The 20,707-nt window shown below is 36.5% G+C and overlaps 2 protein-coding genes across 3 annotated transcripts; both read left to right on the top strand.

The window, feature by feature from the left end:
• Positions 1 to 1,943: 1,943 nt before the first annotated feature.
• LOC137715244 (uncharacterized) lies at positions 1,944 to 7,489 on the top strand. The gene is made up of 8 exons (XM_068454497.1): positions 1,944 to 2,082; positions 2,574 to 3,585; positions 3,839 to 4,028; positions 4,443 to 4,546; positions 4,645 to 4,747; positions 4,843 to 5,150; positions 5,547 to 5,852; positions 6,433 to 7,489. Exons 2-8 carry the CDS (start codon positions 2,662 to 2,664, stop codon positions 6,841 to 6,843), a joined length of 2,346 nt encoding a protein of 781 aa, XP_068310598.1. The 5' UTR covers positions 1,944 to 2,082; positions 2,574 to 2,661; the 3' UTR covers positions 6,844 to 7,489.
• Positions 7,490 to 12,670: 5,181 nt separating this feature from the next.
• LOC137715095 (uncharacterized) lies at positions 12,671 to 18,983 on the top strand. 2 transcript variants are annotated; one of them, XM_068454320.1, is made up of 12 exons: positions 12,671 to 14,047; positions 14,419 to 14,621; positions 14,715 to 14,912; positions 15,271 to 15,342; positions 15,511 to 15,606; positions 15,904 to 15,983; positions 16,141 to 16,216; positions 16,511 to 16,721; positions 16,929 to 17,125; positions 17,500 to 17,605; positions 17,731 to 17,820; positions 17,902 to 18,983. In XM_068454320.1, the coding sequence occupies exons 1-12, from the start codon at positions 13,522 to 13,524 to the stop codon at positions 18,642 to 18,644; spliced, it is 2,598 nt and encodes an 865-aa protein (XP_068310421.1). In that variant the 5' UTR covers positions 12,671 to 13,521; the 3' UTR covers positions 18,645 to 18,983. The 2 variants fall into 2 exon arrangements, with proteins under 2 accessions (XP_068310421.1, XP_068310420.1); XM_068454319.1 differs by having other exon boundaries at positions 17,728 to 17,820.
• The last annotated feature ends 1,724 nt before the right edge of the window (positions 18,984 to 20,707 follow it).

The following is a 20,707-nucleotide window of genomic DNA, read 5'->3' as shown; positions in this document are numbered from 1 at the left end:
GGGGGACTCATAGAATAGAGTAATTCGACGTATTCAATGACGTTACTATTTCATTTTAGTTATAACTCGCAAAATTATTAATACACCGTAGAAATTGAATATATTAATTCTATCGTTTATTTTTTATAATGCATTATTTTATGTTCCTGATATATAGAAAAATTTCTTTTGTAGGCTTTTCATTCAAGGAGAGAAAAGTAAAAATATTCATAGTAAATCACACTTTACATTCTTCACACTTGCCAAGAAAGCTTTCTAATTAGCTTTAGTGTGAAATAGTTATGTGAAATCTTGGGTCTCCTTTATATAACTCGAAAGTAATTCCAATCAAGAGGGGAAGCAGAAACCAAAGTAGCTTAGACTTCTTTAGCATATAAGTCCAAAGAAAAAAGAATATTGATTCGAGGGGGGATGTGCATGCAAGTGCAACCCAGCTCACAACTTGTTAGAATATTTCACAATGAAAAATGTTAAGGGACTCTAAAAAATGAGATTTTTTTATCGATTCTTTGTTACCTCATATTTTTACACAATGTTTTCTAACATTAACACGAAAATTGACGTTAAATCGTCAAATGACAAAGAGTTCATAAATAGTCCAGTTTTTTAAAGAGTCCCTTAACATTTCTCTTTCACAATTTAATTACTTTCAAACGCATGTCAATCAAATTTATTCTCTAGGCCTAAAATAGTATCTAGCATAATATTGATATAAACAGCTGTCAGTCTACGTTTTAAGGTTGCAAGAATGTCTCTGAGATTTAGGAACTTGAAGGTAACTAGCACTTGCTAGTTTCTTGTAGGAAATGTACAACTGTTTACGTAGGAATATTTTCGATATCAACGTGGAGAAATTTTTCATTGTGATGGGGATACGGGTGATAGTTCTTATGTAAGTTGTGGGAAATTTTATTTTTTAAGTTATTAATTTTTTAACACACATATCCCACCCTATATAATGACACGTAATGTACCACTCGATATGCCAATACATTGAAAATTCTCTCTATCAACATGGGCATTAGGATAGGTATTTTGTCTCAAAGAAAACCACATAGAACAAATCTCGGGGGGGGGGGGGGGGGGGGGGGGGGGGGGGGGGGGGGAGGGGAAGTGCCACACGACACAAACTAACACATAAAAAACGCCGACGCTTTTTTATTAGCATTACACAACTCTACTTACTATCAGCACCATTCTCCTAGACAAAGTTAGAAACGAAAGATTAATTAAAATATAGTTACCTTTTCTCAGCATTTTCAAGTAAGGAAAAACATTATTTCATTCCCAAATTATATGCATATGCATTAGATCTGGCAAACGGGTCGTTTTTGTGTCATACCCATTATCTTAATAAGTCGTGTTGTGTCAAATTCATTATCTTAACGGGTTCTTAACAAGTGACTTGATAACAATCCAATTAGTTAAATATTGTGTCGTTTCGTATCAGGGTAATGAGTCATGCAAGAAATTGTAATGCCTAATGTATAGACCTAACAAATGAGTTGTATTCATGTCGTTTTCATGTTATACTTGTTATCTTATCAAGTTCTTAACATGTAAATGGATAACGACCATTCATTAACAGGTTCTTAACAGGTGACTCAATATCCGAATCTTGAACTGATTGACTCAAAAGATTTTATTTACGTGTTGACTTAACGAGTCGTACAAGAAATTGACAGACCTAATAATATGCGTAGGAAGTCCGTACCCAATGAAGTCAATCCTCAAACCAAAGTGGCCCTAAACTATCAATAAAGGAAATATATATTGGGCTTTCTCAAAAATAAGAAAACTAGAAAACCAACCATTGGGCTTTCTACTTGTTTTTGGGCTTTTTTCTCCTCCCTTTCTGGTTTGGAGTCCATGTTGTTAATTAATTAAGTATTTACCAGAAGAAGAAAAAAAAAAAAAAAAAACTAAAACAGACGTTCCATCACGCTCTCTCTCAAGCGTTTGGTTGCCGAAGCAACTAAAAATCAAAAACCTACTCGCGGCTTCTTCCTCCCGATTTTGGAGCTTCTCTCTCTTCCACTCTCTCTCTCTCTCTTTCCTCCATTGAAGCACCTCCATACACAGGTATCGTTTCTTCCGTAATTATGTATTTTATTATTTGAAACTTAATGCTTCTGTTCTGTGCAAAATTCTTGAGCTTTTGATTACCTGCAATTTTCAAATTTCTACGATATAGGGTTTTTGGATAATTTTATGATTTAGCGATTCAGGGTTTCATTCTTCTGCAAAAGGCATTTAATTTCTTCAGAGTTCTGGACTTTAATTTTCTAATTCTTCTCAAAAACAAGGACTTCAATTTGCACCTTAGATCCTTTAACCCTGTGTACTGTTTCTGGCTTTCGTAACTGCAAAAATTCAGATTTGTCTTAGTGAAATTAAAACACCCGAAAATGTGAAATTGTGAAGATGTGATTACGGCACATAGAAATTAAGTAAATCAAGCATACAGCGTATGTTAACATTGCTCATCGTGAATTATATGCATTATACTTGAGTTGGATCTTTCGGCACTACTGTATGCACGAACACTAACTGTGTGGTGTCATTTATGGCAGGGATTTGGGTCTTGAGTGACGGGTGTTGGAAATTGTTGTGGGCAGTTGGTTTTTGAGTTCCTAGTGAAGTTTTTTTCCGCGTAAGATAATGGCTAGAGGGTATGGTAGTGAGTCGAGCGATGATGATATCAGAGGTGAATATCGTCGTCATAGTAGTAGAACTAAGCATCATGATGAGCGTCGTAGAGATGTGGACAGGGGAAAGTCCACTGAAAGGGATCTCAGAGGCAGAGAAAGTTCTGATGAAGAAGGGGAGTTGATAGAGAGAGACAGGGGCAGCCAAAGGAATGAAAGAAAGTCTGAGAATGGGCGTGGAGAACGGGAAAAAGGTAGTTACCGGGATGAAAGGGAGAAACCACATAGGCGTGAGAGTGAACGTAGAGGGGTAGATACTGATGGTGGTCATAGAAGTAGGGGCCGAGATTCGCGTCACTATTCAGAGCGCAAGGATGAAAGGGAAGAGCATAGAACATTAGAACAGAAAAAGGATAAAAGAGATGATGATCAGAGAATGTTTCATAAAAACCTGGAAGATGAAAGACGAGAAGGAGAAGATAGGAGTTTGAGGGAAAATAATGGAAATTCAATACCTCAAGGACGGTTGCCAGAAGGAAAAATGAACGCTGATGTGGCAAATACAGGAAAGAGTGGTGGGGTTTACATTCCCCCATTTAAGTTGGCCCGTATGATGAAAGAGGTTGAAGATAAAAGCAGCGTTCAGTATCAGCGACTGACATGGGATGCCCTTCGAAAGAGCATTAATGGTCTTGTGAACAAGGTCAATGCTGCAAACATAAAAAATATAATTCCTGAAATTTTTGCTGAGAATCTGATTCGTGGACGGGGCCTCTTTTGCCGTTCGTGTATGAAATCACAGATGGCATCTCCAGGTTTCACTGATGTGTTTGCAGCCTTGGTTGCTGTTGTCAACACAAAGTTTCCTGAGGTTGGTGAACTTTTGTTGAGAAGAATTGTCTTACAGCTTAAGAGAGCATTTAAGCGGAATGACAAGGTGTGTTTTTTCTCCCATGCTTTGTTATTTTACCTCCACTCTTTTGTGTTTATTCTCAGTAATTTCATGCCCACACATGCTGAGTATTGAGCCCTCGACTCAGCCTCCACTTTCATTTTTGAAAGGATGAGTCCTCACAGCACCGTCGCCCGAGGGCTGTTGGCTCGTTTAATAAAGTTTTGGAAGACATAATATATCTTTTACATATATTGATTCTAATCCTCTTCTTTAATTGGCTCGACTCTGTGATCAGCCGCAACTACTAGCTGCTGTTAAATTTATAGCTCATCTGGTCAACCAGCAAGTGGCTCACGAGATTATTGCCTTAGAATTGCTCACAGTTCTGTTGGAGAACCCTACGGATGACAGTGTTGAAGTTGCTGTTGGCTTTGTCACTGAGTGTGGATCATTACTGCAGGACCTTTCGCCTAAAGGGTTGCACGGTGGGTATGCTGTTTGATTTGGTAGCATTTATGTGCTTTTTGGGTTTGATTCATTAGCATGATCTACGTGTTTATGATCAACTATATGCTTATTATACATTGCATCTTACTAATATTTGGAAGTTTTACATAGCTAGATTATACAAATTGTTTTTCAGTTGTTTGTTTCCGCATGCTTATTATGTATTGCATCTTACTAATAATTTTGATGATATGTAAGACAGATGTGCACCCATGTAAAATTGACTGAATTGGATGTTATTTTAAGTGCATTTTCAATCTGGTGACCTGGGTTCTGCTCTGGGTTCCTCCACTGTCCCAATTATCTTGACTTTATATTGCATAGGGTCCATAGTTCCTTTTCTTTTTCAGGGTGTTGTTTGACATTGCTCTTATCATCTGTAACTTTTGCAGGCATCTTTGAGCGCTTTCGTGGAATTCTTCATGAGGGAGAAATAGACAAGAGAGTTCAATATCTGATTGAAAACTTATTTGCGATACGGAAAGCAAAGTTTCAGGTTTCGTGGCTTGAGTCTATTTGTCTCTATGATGGTAAACTATATAGCAACAAAGAACTCCGAGAGCTTACAATTTATTGTTTCATATCCATTTGCAGGGGCACCCAGCTGTTCGTCCAGAACTGGACCTTGTAGAGCAGGAAGACCAGTTGACACATGAAATTTCTCTTGAAGAGAAAATAGATTCAGAAGTTACCCTTGGTATGTCTTATGATGTTAATTATTCATAGATTTTCTACTTTCCTACGGTTATATTCGTTAGAGATGTTAACATTTTGATTTGTCTTCATTTTTAGATCTTTTCAAGGCTGATCCTGATTTCCTTGAGAATGAGAACCGCTATGAAGAACTGAAGAAAACCATACTTGGTGAGGATTCTGAAGATGAAGAAGGTTCTGATGTAGCGTCAGATGGTGACGATGATGACGATGACGATGATGAAGAATCTGAGGAAGAGGATGAGGAGCAGATGCAGATAAGAGACGAGACAGAGACAAATCTTGTGAATCTTAGAAGAACTATCTATCTTACAATCATGTCCAGTGTAGATTTTGAGGAGGCGGGTCATAAGCTCCTGAAGATTAAACTTGAGCCTGGTCAAGAGGTGAGTGATACAAGTCATGCATGATGTAGTTATCTTATTCCATATGATAACTAGGAAACTGGATGTGTCTTTGTGCCATGCTTTGAATGAACTAAAATATTAGTATCAATGTAAAAACTGCTTGTGCTCAGCTAATCTGTTTAACCACAATCTTATAATGTGAATTTTAATTATCCTAATATGAAGATTAATAGAAACTGAATACATTTGCAAATATGTGAATCATGTTTAGACTCAAGAGTGCAGCAATTTAACAACAAAGCTTTTGAAACTCTCTGACTATATAGTATTTATCTTGATTGACTTGCAATTTTGTTGAAGAATGATAATCTTCATTATTTGACCTTGATTTCTCATATAAAAAAAAAACAATCGTCTTGATTTGACCTTTTACAGATGGAACTATGTGTCATGCTTTTGGAATGTTGCAGTCAAGAAAGAACCTACCTCCGGTATTATGGTCTCTTGGGGCAAAGGTTCTGCATGATCAACAAAGTCCACCAGGAAAATTTTGAGAAATGCTTTGTGCAACAGTATTCCATGATCCACCGGCTTGAGACAAATAAGTTACGGAATGTTGCAAAGTTTTTCGCCCATTTACTCGGCACAGATGCCCTTCCTTGGCATGTGTTGGCCTATATACGATTGACTGAAGAGGACACTACTTCATCTTCTCGTATTTTTATCAAGATCCTTTTCCAGGTAACAAAAGAGAAATTTGATATTTCTACATTTCTGTTTCGTTTTCTGAAGCCTACCATTGCTTGTTACAATGTTGACAATTATTAGTTTACTTCTACCTCTGAAATAATTATTTTATTTCCAAATCTTTTTAACTTATTGACAATGATAAGTCTGATTGAGAAAAAGAAGGCGAAAAGATCAGCAGATATAAATATATAATGTCGGTTGGTCTTGGTCAAGAATAGGTTCGAATCACAAATATATATAATGTCAGCTTGCTAACAATCATTAGTGACCGCTGCCTCTAATTAATCCTTGTCCATGTAAAGTTTGTTTTGAATAACATGATGTAGGACATTTGTTCATGTTTGTGTTTATTTTCTTAATCTTTTTCTTAATCTTAGTGGTTTGAAATATCATTACCTACCAAATTGACACCTGTTTCTGTGGTTAATTTCTTAAGTTATGATTTACCTCATTTGTCTGATTATTGTTCTTAGAGAATGTTGACTTACAGATCCTGGCATCCGTTTGCTGGAGATTGTTTCTTAGAGAATATTGTACACAGTTGTGATTTTCTATTGTTTCTGGTGTGTAGGAATTGTCAGAGCATCTTGGCATCCGTTTGCTAAATGAGCGGCTCACAGATCCAGCAATGCAGGAATCTTATGATTCTATTTTCCCAAAGGATAATCCCAAGAACACCCGCTTTGCCATTAATTTTTTCACATCCATTGGGCTTGGTGGCATCACCGAGAACCTGCGTGAGTACTTGAAGCATATGCCACGACTCATTATGCAACAACAAAAACCTGTGTCTGACACAGAATCAGGTGAAGAATCTGGGAGCTCTAGTTCATCAGATTCGGGAACTAGTTCCGAGTCTGAATCAGAATCAGATTCATCAAGCTCTTCTGAAAGTGAGAGTGATAGGGACAAAAGACAAAAGAAGCGTAGGAGTGAAAGCAGGAGGGACGAAAGACACGAGAAGCGCAGGAGGAGAGATTAAAGTTTGTTTACTGCCTTAGAATTACGTATCGCGTTTTTGGGATATGATGTTAAGAATATGAATATTTTTGCTTCCGCTTCTAGTTGTAAGGGTATATTGTTTTCGACTGATTCTGGTCTGATATCAGCCCCCTTCAGAACTTTGCTTGCCAAGCTCTATCTCCGGGATATTCGGTTTCTTCCTCCCTCTGCTCCTCGAGTACCGGATGTACTCCTACCAAGGAAGAGGTTCTCCCTGAGTGGAAAATTTCCTCGTACCGGTTGGTGGAATATTATTACAGATGGTTGTAGGAATGCTGTGTGGATCATATAACTAGGTCTTGCTCTTTGCCAGTTATAATTTCTGCAGCCTTTTAGCTATTGTACAAGTTTCCAGTTTTGAAATTGTATGAGCAATATTTTATGAAAATTTTGAGCTCTTTTTCGGACAGAAAATTTGGACCTCTCTCTCTCATGGTCCCGAAAATCTGGGTGACTTGAAAGTGAATGAGAAAGCGATAATCACTGTGTGCTGCTCCATTACCTTTCAAGTTACTCTTTAGTTTCAGCTTTGGTTAAAAGTTGACTGAACTCTGCAGTTTCTGCATTTGCTATATATTTTGTGGTGCAAGCTGTAATGATATGCTACATACTCGAGGGCTTACAATGTGCTTAATGTGACCCCACGCATCAAGGTATCAAACAGCAGTGGACAGATTAGAACACTTTATGATGAGGCTCAACCAATCGCTTCAATGCCATGCTTAGTAGCTGAAACTTTATTTTTATCTAATAGTCACTTGCTTTTGATGGAATTACAATGTACTCGGTATACATGACATATTCTACAACACTATAGCCCTTGCACTCTTCTCAGAAAATAACCTCTTAAGCATCAATGCTTCAATATATCATTATGGAAAAAACTGCCATTTGACTCCTAGAACTATTTTTTTGATAAATTAACTCGTGAATTATTTGAAATTAGTGAATTAACATCTCACTGTCAAAGTCGATAAAATCTCATCTACTTAATGGTCAAATACTGACTTGACTTTATCTTAAGAGTGAATCAAGTGCTGGTCAACAAAGGGAATGAAAGGATGAAATCCTTCGAATCTAACGGTGAGGGATTAATTAGCTAATTTCAAATAGTGTAGAGCATTAATTTACCAAAAAATAGTTCAAGTGGCCAATTTTAAGTAGAGTAAGAGTTCAAGGGTCAAATGGTAGCTTACTCATCATTATACATTATTTAGCTAATCAGATTGTGCTGCAACTCCATTGATATAAATCGACAAAAAACATAACTGATTTTTATGAAGTTACCCTCCTTCAATTCAAGCCCATAATACATCGTTTCAAGTAAAACGGTGAGAAAAACAAACCACACTATTTGTTAATGATTTAACGAAAAGTTTTTTTATATTTTATTATTATTATTATTTTAATAATATTGTTTATTTTCAAGTATTTTGTAACCTTTTGTTTTTATTTATTTTTGGAGGTGGAGTTATTTAAGGTATTATTTGTAGGGTTACCGATGGTCCTGTTATCTTGTAGCTTTCACCGGGTTATGGTCTCCTTCATGTCGATGTTCATGTCTCACATACATGATGCGCAAAATTTTAAGCCTCAGATCATTTTCCAATAATTCTTCCTATGTTGACATTGTTGTTATTCCCAGCCAAGTACACAATGGACCAGTTTTGGAGGTCTACCATCAATTATAAAACTTAAGAGAGCTCCAAGAGCTACAAGTCTTTTACGGCAAGCGATCCAGTTTTGGAGGTCTACCATCAATTATAAAACTCAAGAGAGCTCCAAGAGCTACAAGTCTTTTACGGCAATAGATCCCTCCGGATCTCTCTCACCAAATCCCACCAATCAATTAATCTGGATCCTTCAAATTTGATCCAATAACTAAAATTATTATAATTTTTTAAGGGACCTCATGTTTGTAGCCGTTTGATCAAATTTCAAGGGTTTAGATTAATTGATTGGTGGGCTTTTGTGGGAGAGATCCCTTAGGGATCTCTTCCAGTCTTTTACCATAATGTATTTCAACGATCTGAACCGTTTATATGATTTCAGAAAGGAGCTCTAAACCTTTAATCCATTGGTCATATAGGTTCAAATCTATGTGGTTTTTAGTAGACATGATATTTGAGGGAAGTCCTAAAAGATAGACGGTTTGGATTGTTGAAATACATTACAGAGTAGGCCGCACAAAACATGTGTCAAAAGTTATGTAAAAAAATCTGTCCTCATTACTCTATTTTTTTTTTTTTAATTTTGAAGGTATGAAGGAATGTTATTGAAACTTCCATCTTTCCCTTTGGGTAAGGAATGATCCCAACTTCCACATTTTGTCAGCAAATGCAAATTTATTTGTTTGAAAATATTAGAAACCAACCACTTATCGTTTTCAGGATCCTCAGCTGCCTTGTAAGCAATGCAAAGTGCAAACGAGAGCAACAATACATGTGCTGTCATGCACATATAGAATAGGTTAGGTTTATTCGGATAAGGGTTTGCGAGGAGCTTGCTGCTTAAGTGATTAATAACGTTTATTTATGCATCTGAGGTTTGTTTAGGTTTTTTTCCCGCAACATCGTTTATATACACACGTACATATATCACACATGCCAGTAGGTTATATCATTGCATAATATGCAAAAGCAAAGGTAATGACTGTAACCGGTAACCTGCAGGATAAGTTGTCTGTGCCTCATGATCTCGTGATTTTTTTAGGTTCTTCCTATATCTATACATCACTTGTGACTCAAATATACCTATATATCACCTTGTGATATTTTTAGATTCTTCCTATGTCTATACATCACTTCTGGACATGTGAATCGAAAACCCACATATGCTTTGACTAGAAGATGCAATAATGAGACAGAAACTCAGGATAAAAGGGGTAGAGAAAGACCTAAGAAAAATTGAGAAGAGACTCTAAGAAAAGACATGGAATACTTGGAGCTAACGAAATATTTGGTGCAAAACCGAATCGAATGATGTTTTAGAATTCATACAACCGACCCTACTTATTGAGATAAGGTTTTGTTGTTATTATTATTATATTTTCTTTTATCAAACGATAGGATATTGACAAACACTTTTACATTTGCATTCGCAATGCTACAACCAAACTATCCTACCATAATAGAGTTAGTTACAACTAAATATCGTACGATCATTATAATTATGTATCATTCTCGACATCTATGTGAGTTGAACATGAAATCCCATCCACCCACATGAAGACAATACTATTAAGTCAAATATAGTCTATCTAATTCTTTTTGGGTGGGAGATTATTTTGCAACTTGTTAGCAGATGAAAGAAAAATCAAAAGACAATGGAGTCGGTACATGTTTGCATAAAATGTCGCACGAGTAAAGTTAGTCAACAAAAATGTCCCTCCACCTGCAGTAGATCCAAGAAAAACAAAGTGCATGACTTTTGAGCTCACTGTGATTCTACCGCTTAGGCAATACGCAATCATTGGTCGATAACAAATATCCACTGATGTAATCGTTTGTTCACATCAAAAAATTTCTCTTTCAATGTGCGATACAGTTATACTTAAAACGACTTGTTATACTAAAACCTCTTGTTTCGGTGTAACATGAGTTCTAAAACTTCTCGTTACTTTAAAACTTCTCATTTCGATGTAACATGAGAAAGACCAAACATTCACTTCAATTTTCTTCCATCTTTTAAGGACTATGCAATAAATAACGATTACTAGAGGGATAAAAGAGAAAATTACAAATTGGAATAACCTCAGATCCTAATCTTGTGATGTAACAATGAAAGCAAAATTCCTTGGAAGCAATTACACATCAAATCTTCTGGGATTAATACAGCTGTAAGATGAAGGATACTGCCAATATGAGTTCTTGAAACGGAGATGTGTGATTTTATTTTAATATAACGACATATTATGCACATGATTCGTTTAGAAATGATTTTAAAATGGTTGTGAACATTTTTGGTGAAAATATTGCTAGTTGCAAACACAATATTCTTGAAATTCAAAACTAAGGCCTATTATTTACAATTAAAAAAGAATACTATTAGACCGTACTACGATAGACATGTGACATTTTGGATATTATCATGATTTGGAACTATTTGCAGGATAAATAATTATAAATAAACGTTTGCTTCACCTAAATAATTACACAGCTCGTTTGTAAATGCTTTTAATAAAATTAACTTTAAAATTATGACCTTTTTGCACGAACCACTTCAATGTCTTTTCCAAGAATACTTTCAACAAATTTGAGCATAATAAGAAGTTTACATAATGTTACTTACCTTTCTTTCTGTATTTTTTTTTTAGGGAACTGTAACGAAAAACTTTCGGTACTGTTTACTTTAACAAAAAATCACATTTTTACACTAAAAAATCAATCATGATACTATTCACTTTACCATTTATTTTGTTCTTATCATTAAAAATTAAAAATTTTAAACCTTTTTTATTAATTTTTTTTTTTAATCATTTTTTCATCTCTCTCCATTCCAACATCACCGATATTACTGATGATTGGAATCATCTGTTTGACCATTCAACATTCATGCTACCAAATTAGAAATTGCTGATTGATTGATTGATTAGCACTGTGATAAAATATCATTAATTAATGTAATTAATCTAATCTTTCTCTTGTCTTCTTTTACCTTCTAACTATTGAGGCACCTTGACTTTTTCACAACATATATTGAACAGGATTCTCTATCCTCCTAATCTCTTTAGCCTTTCATCTTCTACTATTTGAATGGTCACGGTTAAACCACGTCAACATTTTATATTGATTTTTTTATAAAGATAATAAGACAAAAAACAACGTGTGAGAGGAGGGGATGGAAGAGAATGGGAATAGAAGGGTAGAAAATCATACTCCTATGGCTGTTGATGGACATGGACATTATTCACACCACATGAACAGCCAAAATATATGAAAAATCCAAGAGGATCCTCGCAGGATCCTTCAATCACATCCGTTCATCGTATATCATACGATTAGAAATTATTATAATTTTTTTTATTTAAAAATTAAATATAAACACCTAACAAAAATTGACTCACAAAGAGAAACCGGCGAGGATCATCTTTCATGAAAAATAATGAAATTATTTGTAGTAAGGATCATTCTCCTCGCTAGATTAAGATCTAGATTGAGTCTTGTTGTCGACAATGTTTCTTAGCGGATAATCTGTAAAATACAAAGGAAAGACCAAAACCCTCTCAGTAAGTCCAAAGAAATTTGTGGTATACCCTAATTCTAGGATGGGGTGGGCACCCCTCCCTCTAAACTTTTTTCTGAAAGAAAAAAAAAAAATTGTCGTCCACAACCTTTCACAAAAGAGAAAGGATAGTGCAGGTTTGAATTGTGAATTATTAAGTGTAAATAAAATGAATTTTTTATCCTCTTAAGTACAAATATGTGGATAAAATTTTTCATGTAATTTAGAGTAATCAAACAATAGAGTAATGCTATTCATACCATGTTTTTATACCACATTTCTATACCGATGTGGACAGCCACATCATTTGAAAAATTTGCAAAACCCAAGGAAATGAAGGAGAAAGACTCATTTTATACCACAATCATCATTTAATTAACTAGTTTTCATTAATTATTAGTTTATTAAATAATGAACTAAATTTAAAAATTTAATTAATTCAAATAATATGCCGTCCACGTCAAATACCATCTAAAATAATATAAAAATGTGATACTAAAACATATGAATAACATTATTCTATAAATAATGAGTAAAATAAATAGGGACGGAAAGTTGAAATTTCAGTTGAAAAGGGAGCGAAAAGAAGGCCACCTGTTGGTGCTGCTTTCTTCTCCTCCTCGGAGACATTTCCGATGGCCCTCAACCCCCCAACCTTCGCCCGGTCAAACCCGCCTCAAAACACGACACCGTATCCGTGATCTTCACCTCACTTCTCTCTCTCTATATCTCTGTGTAACTGTGTATAAATAGATAGATAGATATAATAAATATATATATAAATTCTGTAGAATTATTGCTCTGTGAAAATATTCCAAATTAAATTTACCCAAATAGTGACCATTTCTTAGCTTTCACGGGATGGTTTTGGTTTTTGATATAGATTGCAATCTTGGACTCTAGCCTCTCTCTCTCTCTCTCTCTCTCTCTCTCTCTCTCTCTCTCCTTTCTGTGTGTGTGTGTGTGTATAAATAGAATATTAGCCTCGCACTCTCACTTTCTCACTCCCACATGTGCTTCTGTTCTTAACTTTTTCTAGTTCCTTCTCTCTCCCTTATAAATTATACAGTTGTTCCCTGAATTTGGAGTGAGTTGTCTTCTGGGTTTTGCTCAAAAACCAGATGCTTTGATTTTATTTAATTGGACTTTTGAGCTCAAACTGCCTCTTTTCTGGTGCTTTGTGCTCTAATGTTATTGAAATTTGTGACTTTCAGAGAATTTCTTTGTTGGGTTTTTGTTAAAAATTTAACACTTTGAGTATTTTGTGACTTCCAGAGGTTTTAATTGTTGGGTTTTGGTAAAGTTTGAATTTTTTTGATATTGGCAATTGAATGTGAAGTTTGTGGACTGAATTTTGACTGCTTAGTGGGCCTTTTTTTTGGTGTTTATTTACTTGGTTTCAATCATATTGGGATAATTTTAATCTGGGGTTTTGATGAAAATGAAGGGCTTTGTGTTTATTGATTTGTTAGCTGTGTTTGTAATCCTTCTTCTATGTGGTTTTGCTGTGGGGAAGGAATGTACAAACATCCCTACTCAGCTTTCATCACATACTTACCGGTATGACCTCTTATCTTCCCACAATGAGACACTCAAGGAGGAAATATTCTCATACTACCACTTGATACCTACCGATGATTCGGCGTGGATGGATTTGCTCCCAAGAAAGATACTGAGGGAAGAAGATGAAGTTGAATGGGGAATGATGTACCGGAAAATGAAAACTTCTGGCGGTTTTGAGGCCTCCGGAGGTTTTCTTAAGGAAGTGCCATTGCATGATGTGAGGTTGCATCCAACTTCACAACATGGAAGGGCACAGCAAACAAATTTGGAGTACTTATTGATGTTGGATTCAGATAGTTTAATTTGGAACTTTCGTCAGACAGCGGGTTTGCCAACCCCTGGAACACCATATAAGGGTTGGGAGGACCCTACTTGTGAGCTTCGGGGACATTTCGTAGGTTAGTCTTATTTGTTAACTCATTCCTTTTGTCTTCTCTGTCAACATTGTTAAGCCTTTTGATCATAGCTTTAGTGTAATTTCTCTGTTCTCACGTGTTAATACATTTCTTCATTGATATTGTCTTCTCATATCTATACAATGTGATTCTGTTTACCTCGGTTTTAGTTTGGAGAACACTTGCACATTGTTCCGATTATTTTGGGGAACGAATGATATACTATAGAGGCATTCCCTGTCTCCACATTCTACTGCCTTGGTCTCTGATATATAACTGAAATTCAGCAATGGGGTTGTTTTCAATTGTGATTTTATTTTTTGAAAATTCGGGTTGTGTGGAGTGTATAAATGGCTTGCTTTTTTATTTTGAAGGGCATTACTTGAGTGCAACAGCACAAATGTGGGCTAGCACTCATAATCAGATCCTCAAAGATAAAATGTCTGCAATAGTGGACAGTCTCTCTCTTTGTCAGAAAAAAATTGGCAGCGGATATCTTTCTGCCTTTCCATCGGAAGAATTTGATCGATTTGAAGCTGTTAAGCCTGTCTGGGCTCCTTATTACACCATTCACAAGGTAGAATCTACTTAGTTTATTATCTATTGCCATTACTTCGTTTTGATTCGAAGGGACGCATCATTAGCTTTTCTGAATTGTCTACTTCGACAGATATTGGCAGGCCTATTGGATCAGTATATATTTGCTGATAATGCTCAAGCGTTAAAAATTGTCACATGGATGGTTGAGTACTTTTACAACCGTGTTCAGAATGTGATATCTAAGTACAGTGTAGAAAGGCATTATACTGCACTCAATGAAGAAACTGGTGGGATGAATGATGTTCTTTATAAGCTATATGCTATAACGGTACGTAAGATTTATTATAATGTACTCTTGGCTCATCTTTTAGATCATTCATTTTTCGTGCAGACAGTTAATTCTGTCTTTGTCCGGGTTGGAATTAGCAGTAGTAGGAACTACCATTCTTATTTGTTAGGACCTTTCTTTGAAAATATGGTATTTGGGAGGTAACACTGCTCATGTATGTCATATGCCCCGTTCTAAACATTAGGAAAAAGCCCGTGTAGAAGTTTCATGGAATTTACTATTTCGATGGCAACCACATCAGAACTCTAGTTTCCATTGATATGCGAACTACTTGATAGACTTATAGTATTTTGAACATTAGAGTTGTGGCATTGACCTTTCTTGTTACTATGCTCAGGGAGATGCAAAGCATTTATTGTTGGCTCATCTTTTCGACAAACCATGCTTTCTGGGAGTGCTGGCAGTGCAGGTAACCATTATTTTCGGTTCAGTATGTCTAGCTTGACCTTGGGTTTCTTGCACATTTTGTTTTCCTTTCTCTTCCCATTGGTGAAGACCAGCTATGACAGCTAATTTCTAGCTTCTCTGAACCTTATCTTTTGGAATCCCTTTCATCAAGTAGTTTTGATATTTGCAGGCTGATGACATATCTGGTTTTCACGCTAACACGCATATCCCAATTGTTATCGGTGCTCAAATGCGATATGAAGTCACTGGTGATCCACTTTATAAGGTAAATGATTTAATCATCTTTTAGAGTATCTGAACAACGATTATCAACAAAACCTAAGATCCTTTCTACGGTTTATGTTTTAAGCTCAACAAATCGGCTTTTCCCCCTTGCACACGATCACCATGCAAGTTTGTATGGATATTACTTATCTTTTTATAAATGGTATTGCTCTTGCATTTTTTATTTTGTTTTTAATCTTTCGATTACCATTTTTTCTATTTCCTTAGTGACTATATCATTAGTATTAGTGAAGGGTTGTTTATTCTGACATTTATAAAAAAAATCTGAAATTTTCAGGAAATGAGTACTTTCTTTATGAACGTTGTTAACTCTTCTCACAGCTATGCAACCGGAGGGACATCAGCGAGCGAGTTCTGGTACTAAAAACCAGATATTGATGTTTCATTTTCAGCTCATTCATAATAAGCTCTTCCTTTTTGCCTGAATCCCAGTACTACTTTGAGGATAAGTACTTATAAAGTCTTAACATGGATCCCGAATTGTTCGGATTTGCTTTCCTCAACTTGTGAACAGGTCCAACCCTAAAAGGTTGGCGAGCACTCTACAAACTGAGAACGAGGAGTCGTGCACAACTTATAACATGCTGAAGGTATGCCCATTGTAATCGTTCTCAAGGCTGATGGATTTTTTATAGTTAAGCGGGAAGTTGATTGATTGATTTTAAATTTTGAGTATTTTTCATTTCATAAAGCTAGAACTGGTGCTGGCGTACCTTATATATTACACGATAGCGGTTATAATTTAGTCTATTGTTGAAAGAGGTGCAACTATGGGAAGTCAAAATAATTTTGTGTAGTGTATAAGTTCATCATTATCGTTTGATGTTATGCATGATAAGGCCTTGTTTCTGCTGCTACTTTAGCACATCTCAATGATCTTGTAGGTCTCTCGCCACCTGTTTAGATGGACCAAAGAAACAGCATATGCGGATTATTACGAGCGAGCTCTGACAAATGGTGTGCTAGGCATCCAAAGAGGGACAGAGCCTGGAGTCATGATTTACATGCTTCCACTGGGTCGTGGAAATTCCAAGGCCAGAAGCTACCATGGTTGGGGAAAACCCTTCGAGTCTTTCTGGTGCTGCTATGGCACTGGTATGAGATTTATTGGGATTTTCTTGTCTCTCTTACCTTTCCCTTAAGGGGAAAATCAGATTCTTTCTAAAATCGTCATGATCTATATATTGTAATGATGTGCTTTCTCATTCTGATGGAAGAAAAATTTAGATTGCATTGACTTGTTTCTGTTATAAGTACTGCAAACGACCGTCAGTTATGTCTAAGTTCTTAATGCTTTTGTAGGTATTGAATCATTCTCAAAGCTAGGAGATTCCATATATTTTGAAGAGGAGAAAGAAGCTCCTGCTCTTTACATTATCCAGTATATCTCAAGCTTCCTTGATTGGAAATCCGGACAAATAGTGGTTAATCAGACAGTTGATCATGTCAATTCATGGGATCCTTACCTTAGAGTCGCGCAAACATTTTCTTCAGCGGAGGTATGTGTGACATTGTCATTGACATTATCATTATCAGACAGAAGTTTTTATCTCTTTCGGTATTCACAATTCATCCTTCTGCCATCTTATTGCTCAGTCTTTTCAGTTGCAATTGTGTTTCTACTCTTTCTCTGATACGCACGGCAGTTCTCTTATTTTCATTAGGATTTGTGAAACACTTTCAAGGACATCATAAACACGTCCTCCAGCGTTTGACACTCATTTAGAAACCTATAAAAGAGTCACCCTTGTCTATAAACAAACATGTGTATGTTTCAGTATAGATTCACTAAAACAAACACATATAGCATCATTTTGTCTTGTGCCCTTGTAAGTCAAACATAGAATTTTTATACTGGATCTCAATGATGCAGGGGACAGGCAAATCATCTACGTTGAACTTGCGAATTCCAATTTGGACAGATTCAAATGGTGCAAATGCAGCATTGAATGGTCAAAGTCTGAGTGTTCCAGCTCCAGGTGAGAGTGACACTCGCAGTTCCCTCTCTATTTCTGGAGTTGGTATCAGTTTCGAACCTCTTTGTGTTTGATTTTGGGTTCAAACTATAGGATTAATTGATATTATTTTCATATTCGTGAAGCAGGTAGTTTCCTAACAGTCACAAGAAAATGGAGTCCTGGTGACATTTTGACCCTTGAGCTGCCCATTAGTCTAAGAACAGAGGCTATTAAAGGTAGTTTATAGTATATTCCTATCGTTAACCAAAACATTCTTTTATGAATGATACATAACTGACCAATCCTTCAAATTTCAGATGATCGGCCTGAGTACGCTTCGGTTCAAGCAATTCTTTATGGTCCGTATCTGCTTGCGGCTCATACGAGTGGTAACTGGGACATTAATACTGGCTCTGTTGGGTCTCTTTCGGACTGGATAACTCCAATCCCTTCCTCATATAATAACTTCTTGGTTTCTTTATCCCAAGAGTCCGGAAGCTCAAGTTTCGTCATAGCCAACTTAAACGAATCAATTGGATTGGACGAGGTTCCTGAAACTGGCACTGATGCTGCTAATCATGCCACTTTCAGACTCGTTATAAGTGACATGTCCACAGAACTCTCTTCAGCGAATGATGTTATAGGCAAATCAATCGTGCTAGAACTGTTTGATCTTCCAGGAAAGGTTGTGGTGCAGCAAGGGAAAGACGAGAACCTCGGTATAGCAGACATGTCCACTAGTAGGGACACTTCAGTTTTTCGTTTGGTTCAAGGTTTGGATGGAAGGAACACCACGGTATCCTTAGAGTCCGAAAGCAATGAAGGTTGCTATGTGTATAGTGAAAAAGTTGAGGCGAATGCAGACTTGAAGCTCGTCTGCAGTTCAGAGTCATCTAGGGCTGGATTCAATCAGGCAGCCAGCTTTGTGATGACCAGTGGAATAAATCAGTATCATCCTATCAGCTTTGTTGCTAAGGGGACACCAAGGAACTTTCTTCTAGCGCCATTGTCGACCTTCAAGGACGAATCTTATTCCGCTTATCTCAACATTATGACCTGATAAGTAGGGTTCGGATTGTGGAAGCTGGAGCTGATCCATTCAATAAACAAACTGTTTGTGATGGTTTTTCTCGGGATGGCATTCGTTGCTTCAGTTTCGTTCATTGCTTCTGCACATAGGGCGGGATGAATTTACTCATTCAGGAATCTTAGTAGAGATCACAGAGCTTAGAAGTTGGGTAAAAGAAAGGTTATATATTCTAGTAATTATCTTGAGACCATTTGTATCCATGCCAAGAAATAATCACTGTAGCTTTATGTTCTTATTCATGAAGAATTTTTAGAATGTGAAATATGAAGTGATGAAAGCTTGGCTCCTTAAGATTGAATAGGAGTAACTCTTCAAGATACTTTGTGACTGATTTACGAAACTTCATTGATGCTTGTACTGTATCCGACCATTTGTTTTTTATCTAGTTCGATGACTAAACGATTTCATATTTGCAAGAAATCTTCTTTACAAAGTGATTTATATTATGAACAAATTCGGTTATAAGTGAGAAGTTTCGTGAATCGGTAACGAACCATCTTGAGGAGAAACTCCTACTCATCCATTGAGAGCCAAGCTAATTCCATATTAAATTGGCTGGGGATTAGAAAATTAAATCATGCATGCTATGTTCGTCTATTTATCTAGTCACGGTTGGATGACTACAAAGATTATAAACAAAAAGCGAATATCATGGACGAGAGTTAACACGTTGTTGTGTTATTCGGGGAAAAAAAAATCACTTCAATAGTCTAAATTATGTGAAAAAAAAAGAACATAAATATGAATACAACAGAACACCAAAAACGCCGATCTTAGTATGAAAAACCTAATGATGAGCTGGACTTATTTCCAACACTACAGTAAACCAGAAAAAATGGGTCCAATTGTTCTAAACGGGCCCTAATTAGTATGAAAAACCTAATCAGACATTGGGTCTTTCTACATATAGGTTTCACCTAAGGTTTGAAATTTATCGTCGTCGTTTTAGGGTTTTAGGGTTTGAGAGAAACTTCAGGAATCATAATATAGAAGAGACCCGTCACTTGTAGTGCAATAACGGTCACGTACACAAGTGTTTTTTTTACCATCAATTGAAGTTTTGAGGGGCTTATTTTTCAAGAACCTAAAACTTTTCAATGGTTTAATCCTGCTACTTAGCAACTTGGACAGAATGCTCATGGTTTTGCCAGAATTTTAAGGTTTGGTGCTGTGTCTTGTGAGATTGCTTTTGGCTTAAGCTACGTTTAGCCTCTGAGTCAATGCACAAAACAGTAATGGCCACCTCACACAAAAAAATTAAAAAAAGAACAAGAATTCTTAGGGCACAAGAAAGTTATGAATTACTAAAGATGGATGCTGAGTTACAGGAATTATGGCTTCTCGATAACCAAGTTACCAACAATCTACAGTCAGAGACGCTGTGACTCATCGAGGACCGTGGTGCCTAATTAATCCCTGGAGACCCTCTGGAGGAACCTCGGTACTAGAGAATAGAGCTCCTCCTTGCCATCTTCTTCTTCGTTTCTTTGCTGGGCAATGCGCACGCGAACCCTCATCGGCACACTTCGGATACCATGGCTCCAGATTAACTTGTTCAGCTTCACATCGACCCTGACGTCTGTGGTTCCGACAGCCTTCTGAGCAAACTTCCAAATCTCCTTTATGGCATTGGACGCCTTCTTTTTGAATGTGCTGCAGAAGAACAACAAAACACAGCATCAGGAAATTTCTATCCAGTACTATACTCAATTAGGACAAGACTAACAAACAAAGAATGACAGTATTCCAGAGAGGAGCATGAAAAGAATTTTGAGCCACAGATTCAAAATGTACACAACTAAACGATCTAGCTCTTGAATTAAACGGCTACACATAGCATTTGACTCTCTTCACACAGAAACTAAGGAAATGATTAGGTTCAACCTCAGATGCTACCTTAATTGCAACGACTCAAAGGCTATATTTTTGGTGTGAGGTGGCCATTACTGTTTTCTGCTGGCAGCACGAGATGATATGACATATGCTATCAGAAATACTGGAAATAAATTGATATGTTTATCTCGTCACATGGT

This window comes from Pyrus communis, chromosome 14 (assembly GCF_963583255.1).
Source record: "Pyrus communis chromosome 14, drPyrComm1.1, whole genome shotgun sequence".
In the NCBI taxonomy this organism is placed as follows: domain Eukaryota; kingdom Viridiplantae; phylum Streptophyta; class Magnoliopsida; order Rosales; family Rosaceae; genus Pyrus; species Pyrus communis.
Note: the sequence above shows the minus strand (reverse complement) of the source record. Positions and strands in the feature narration are given on the sequence as shown.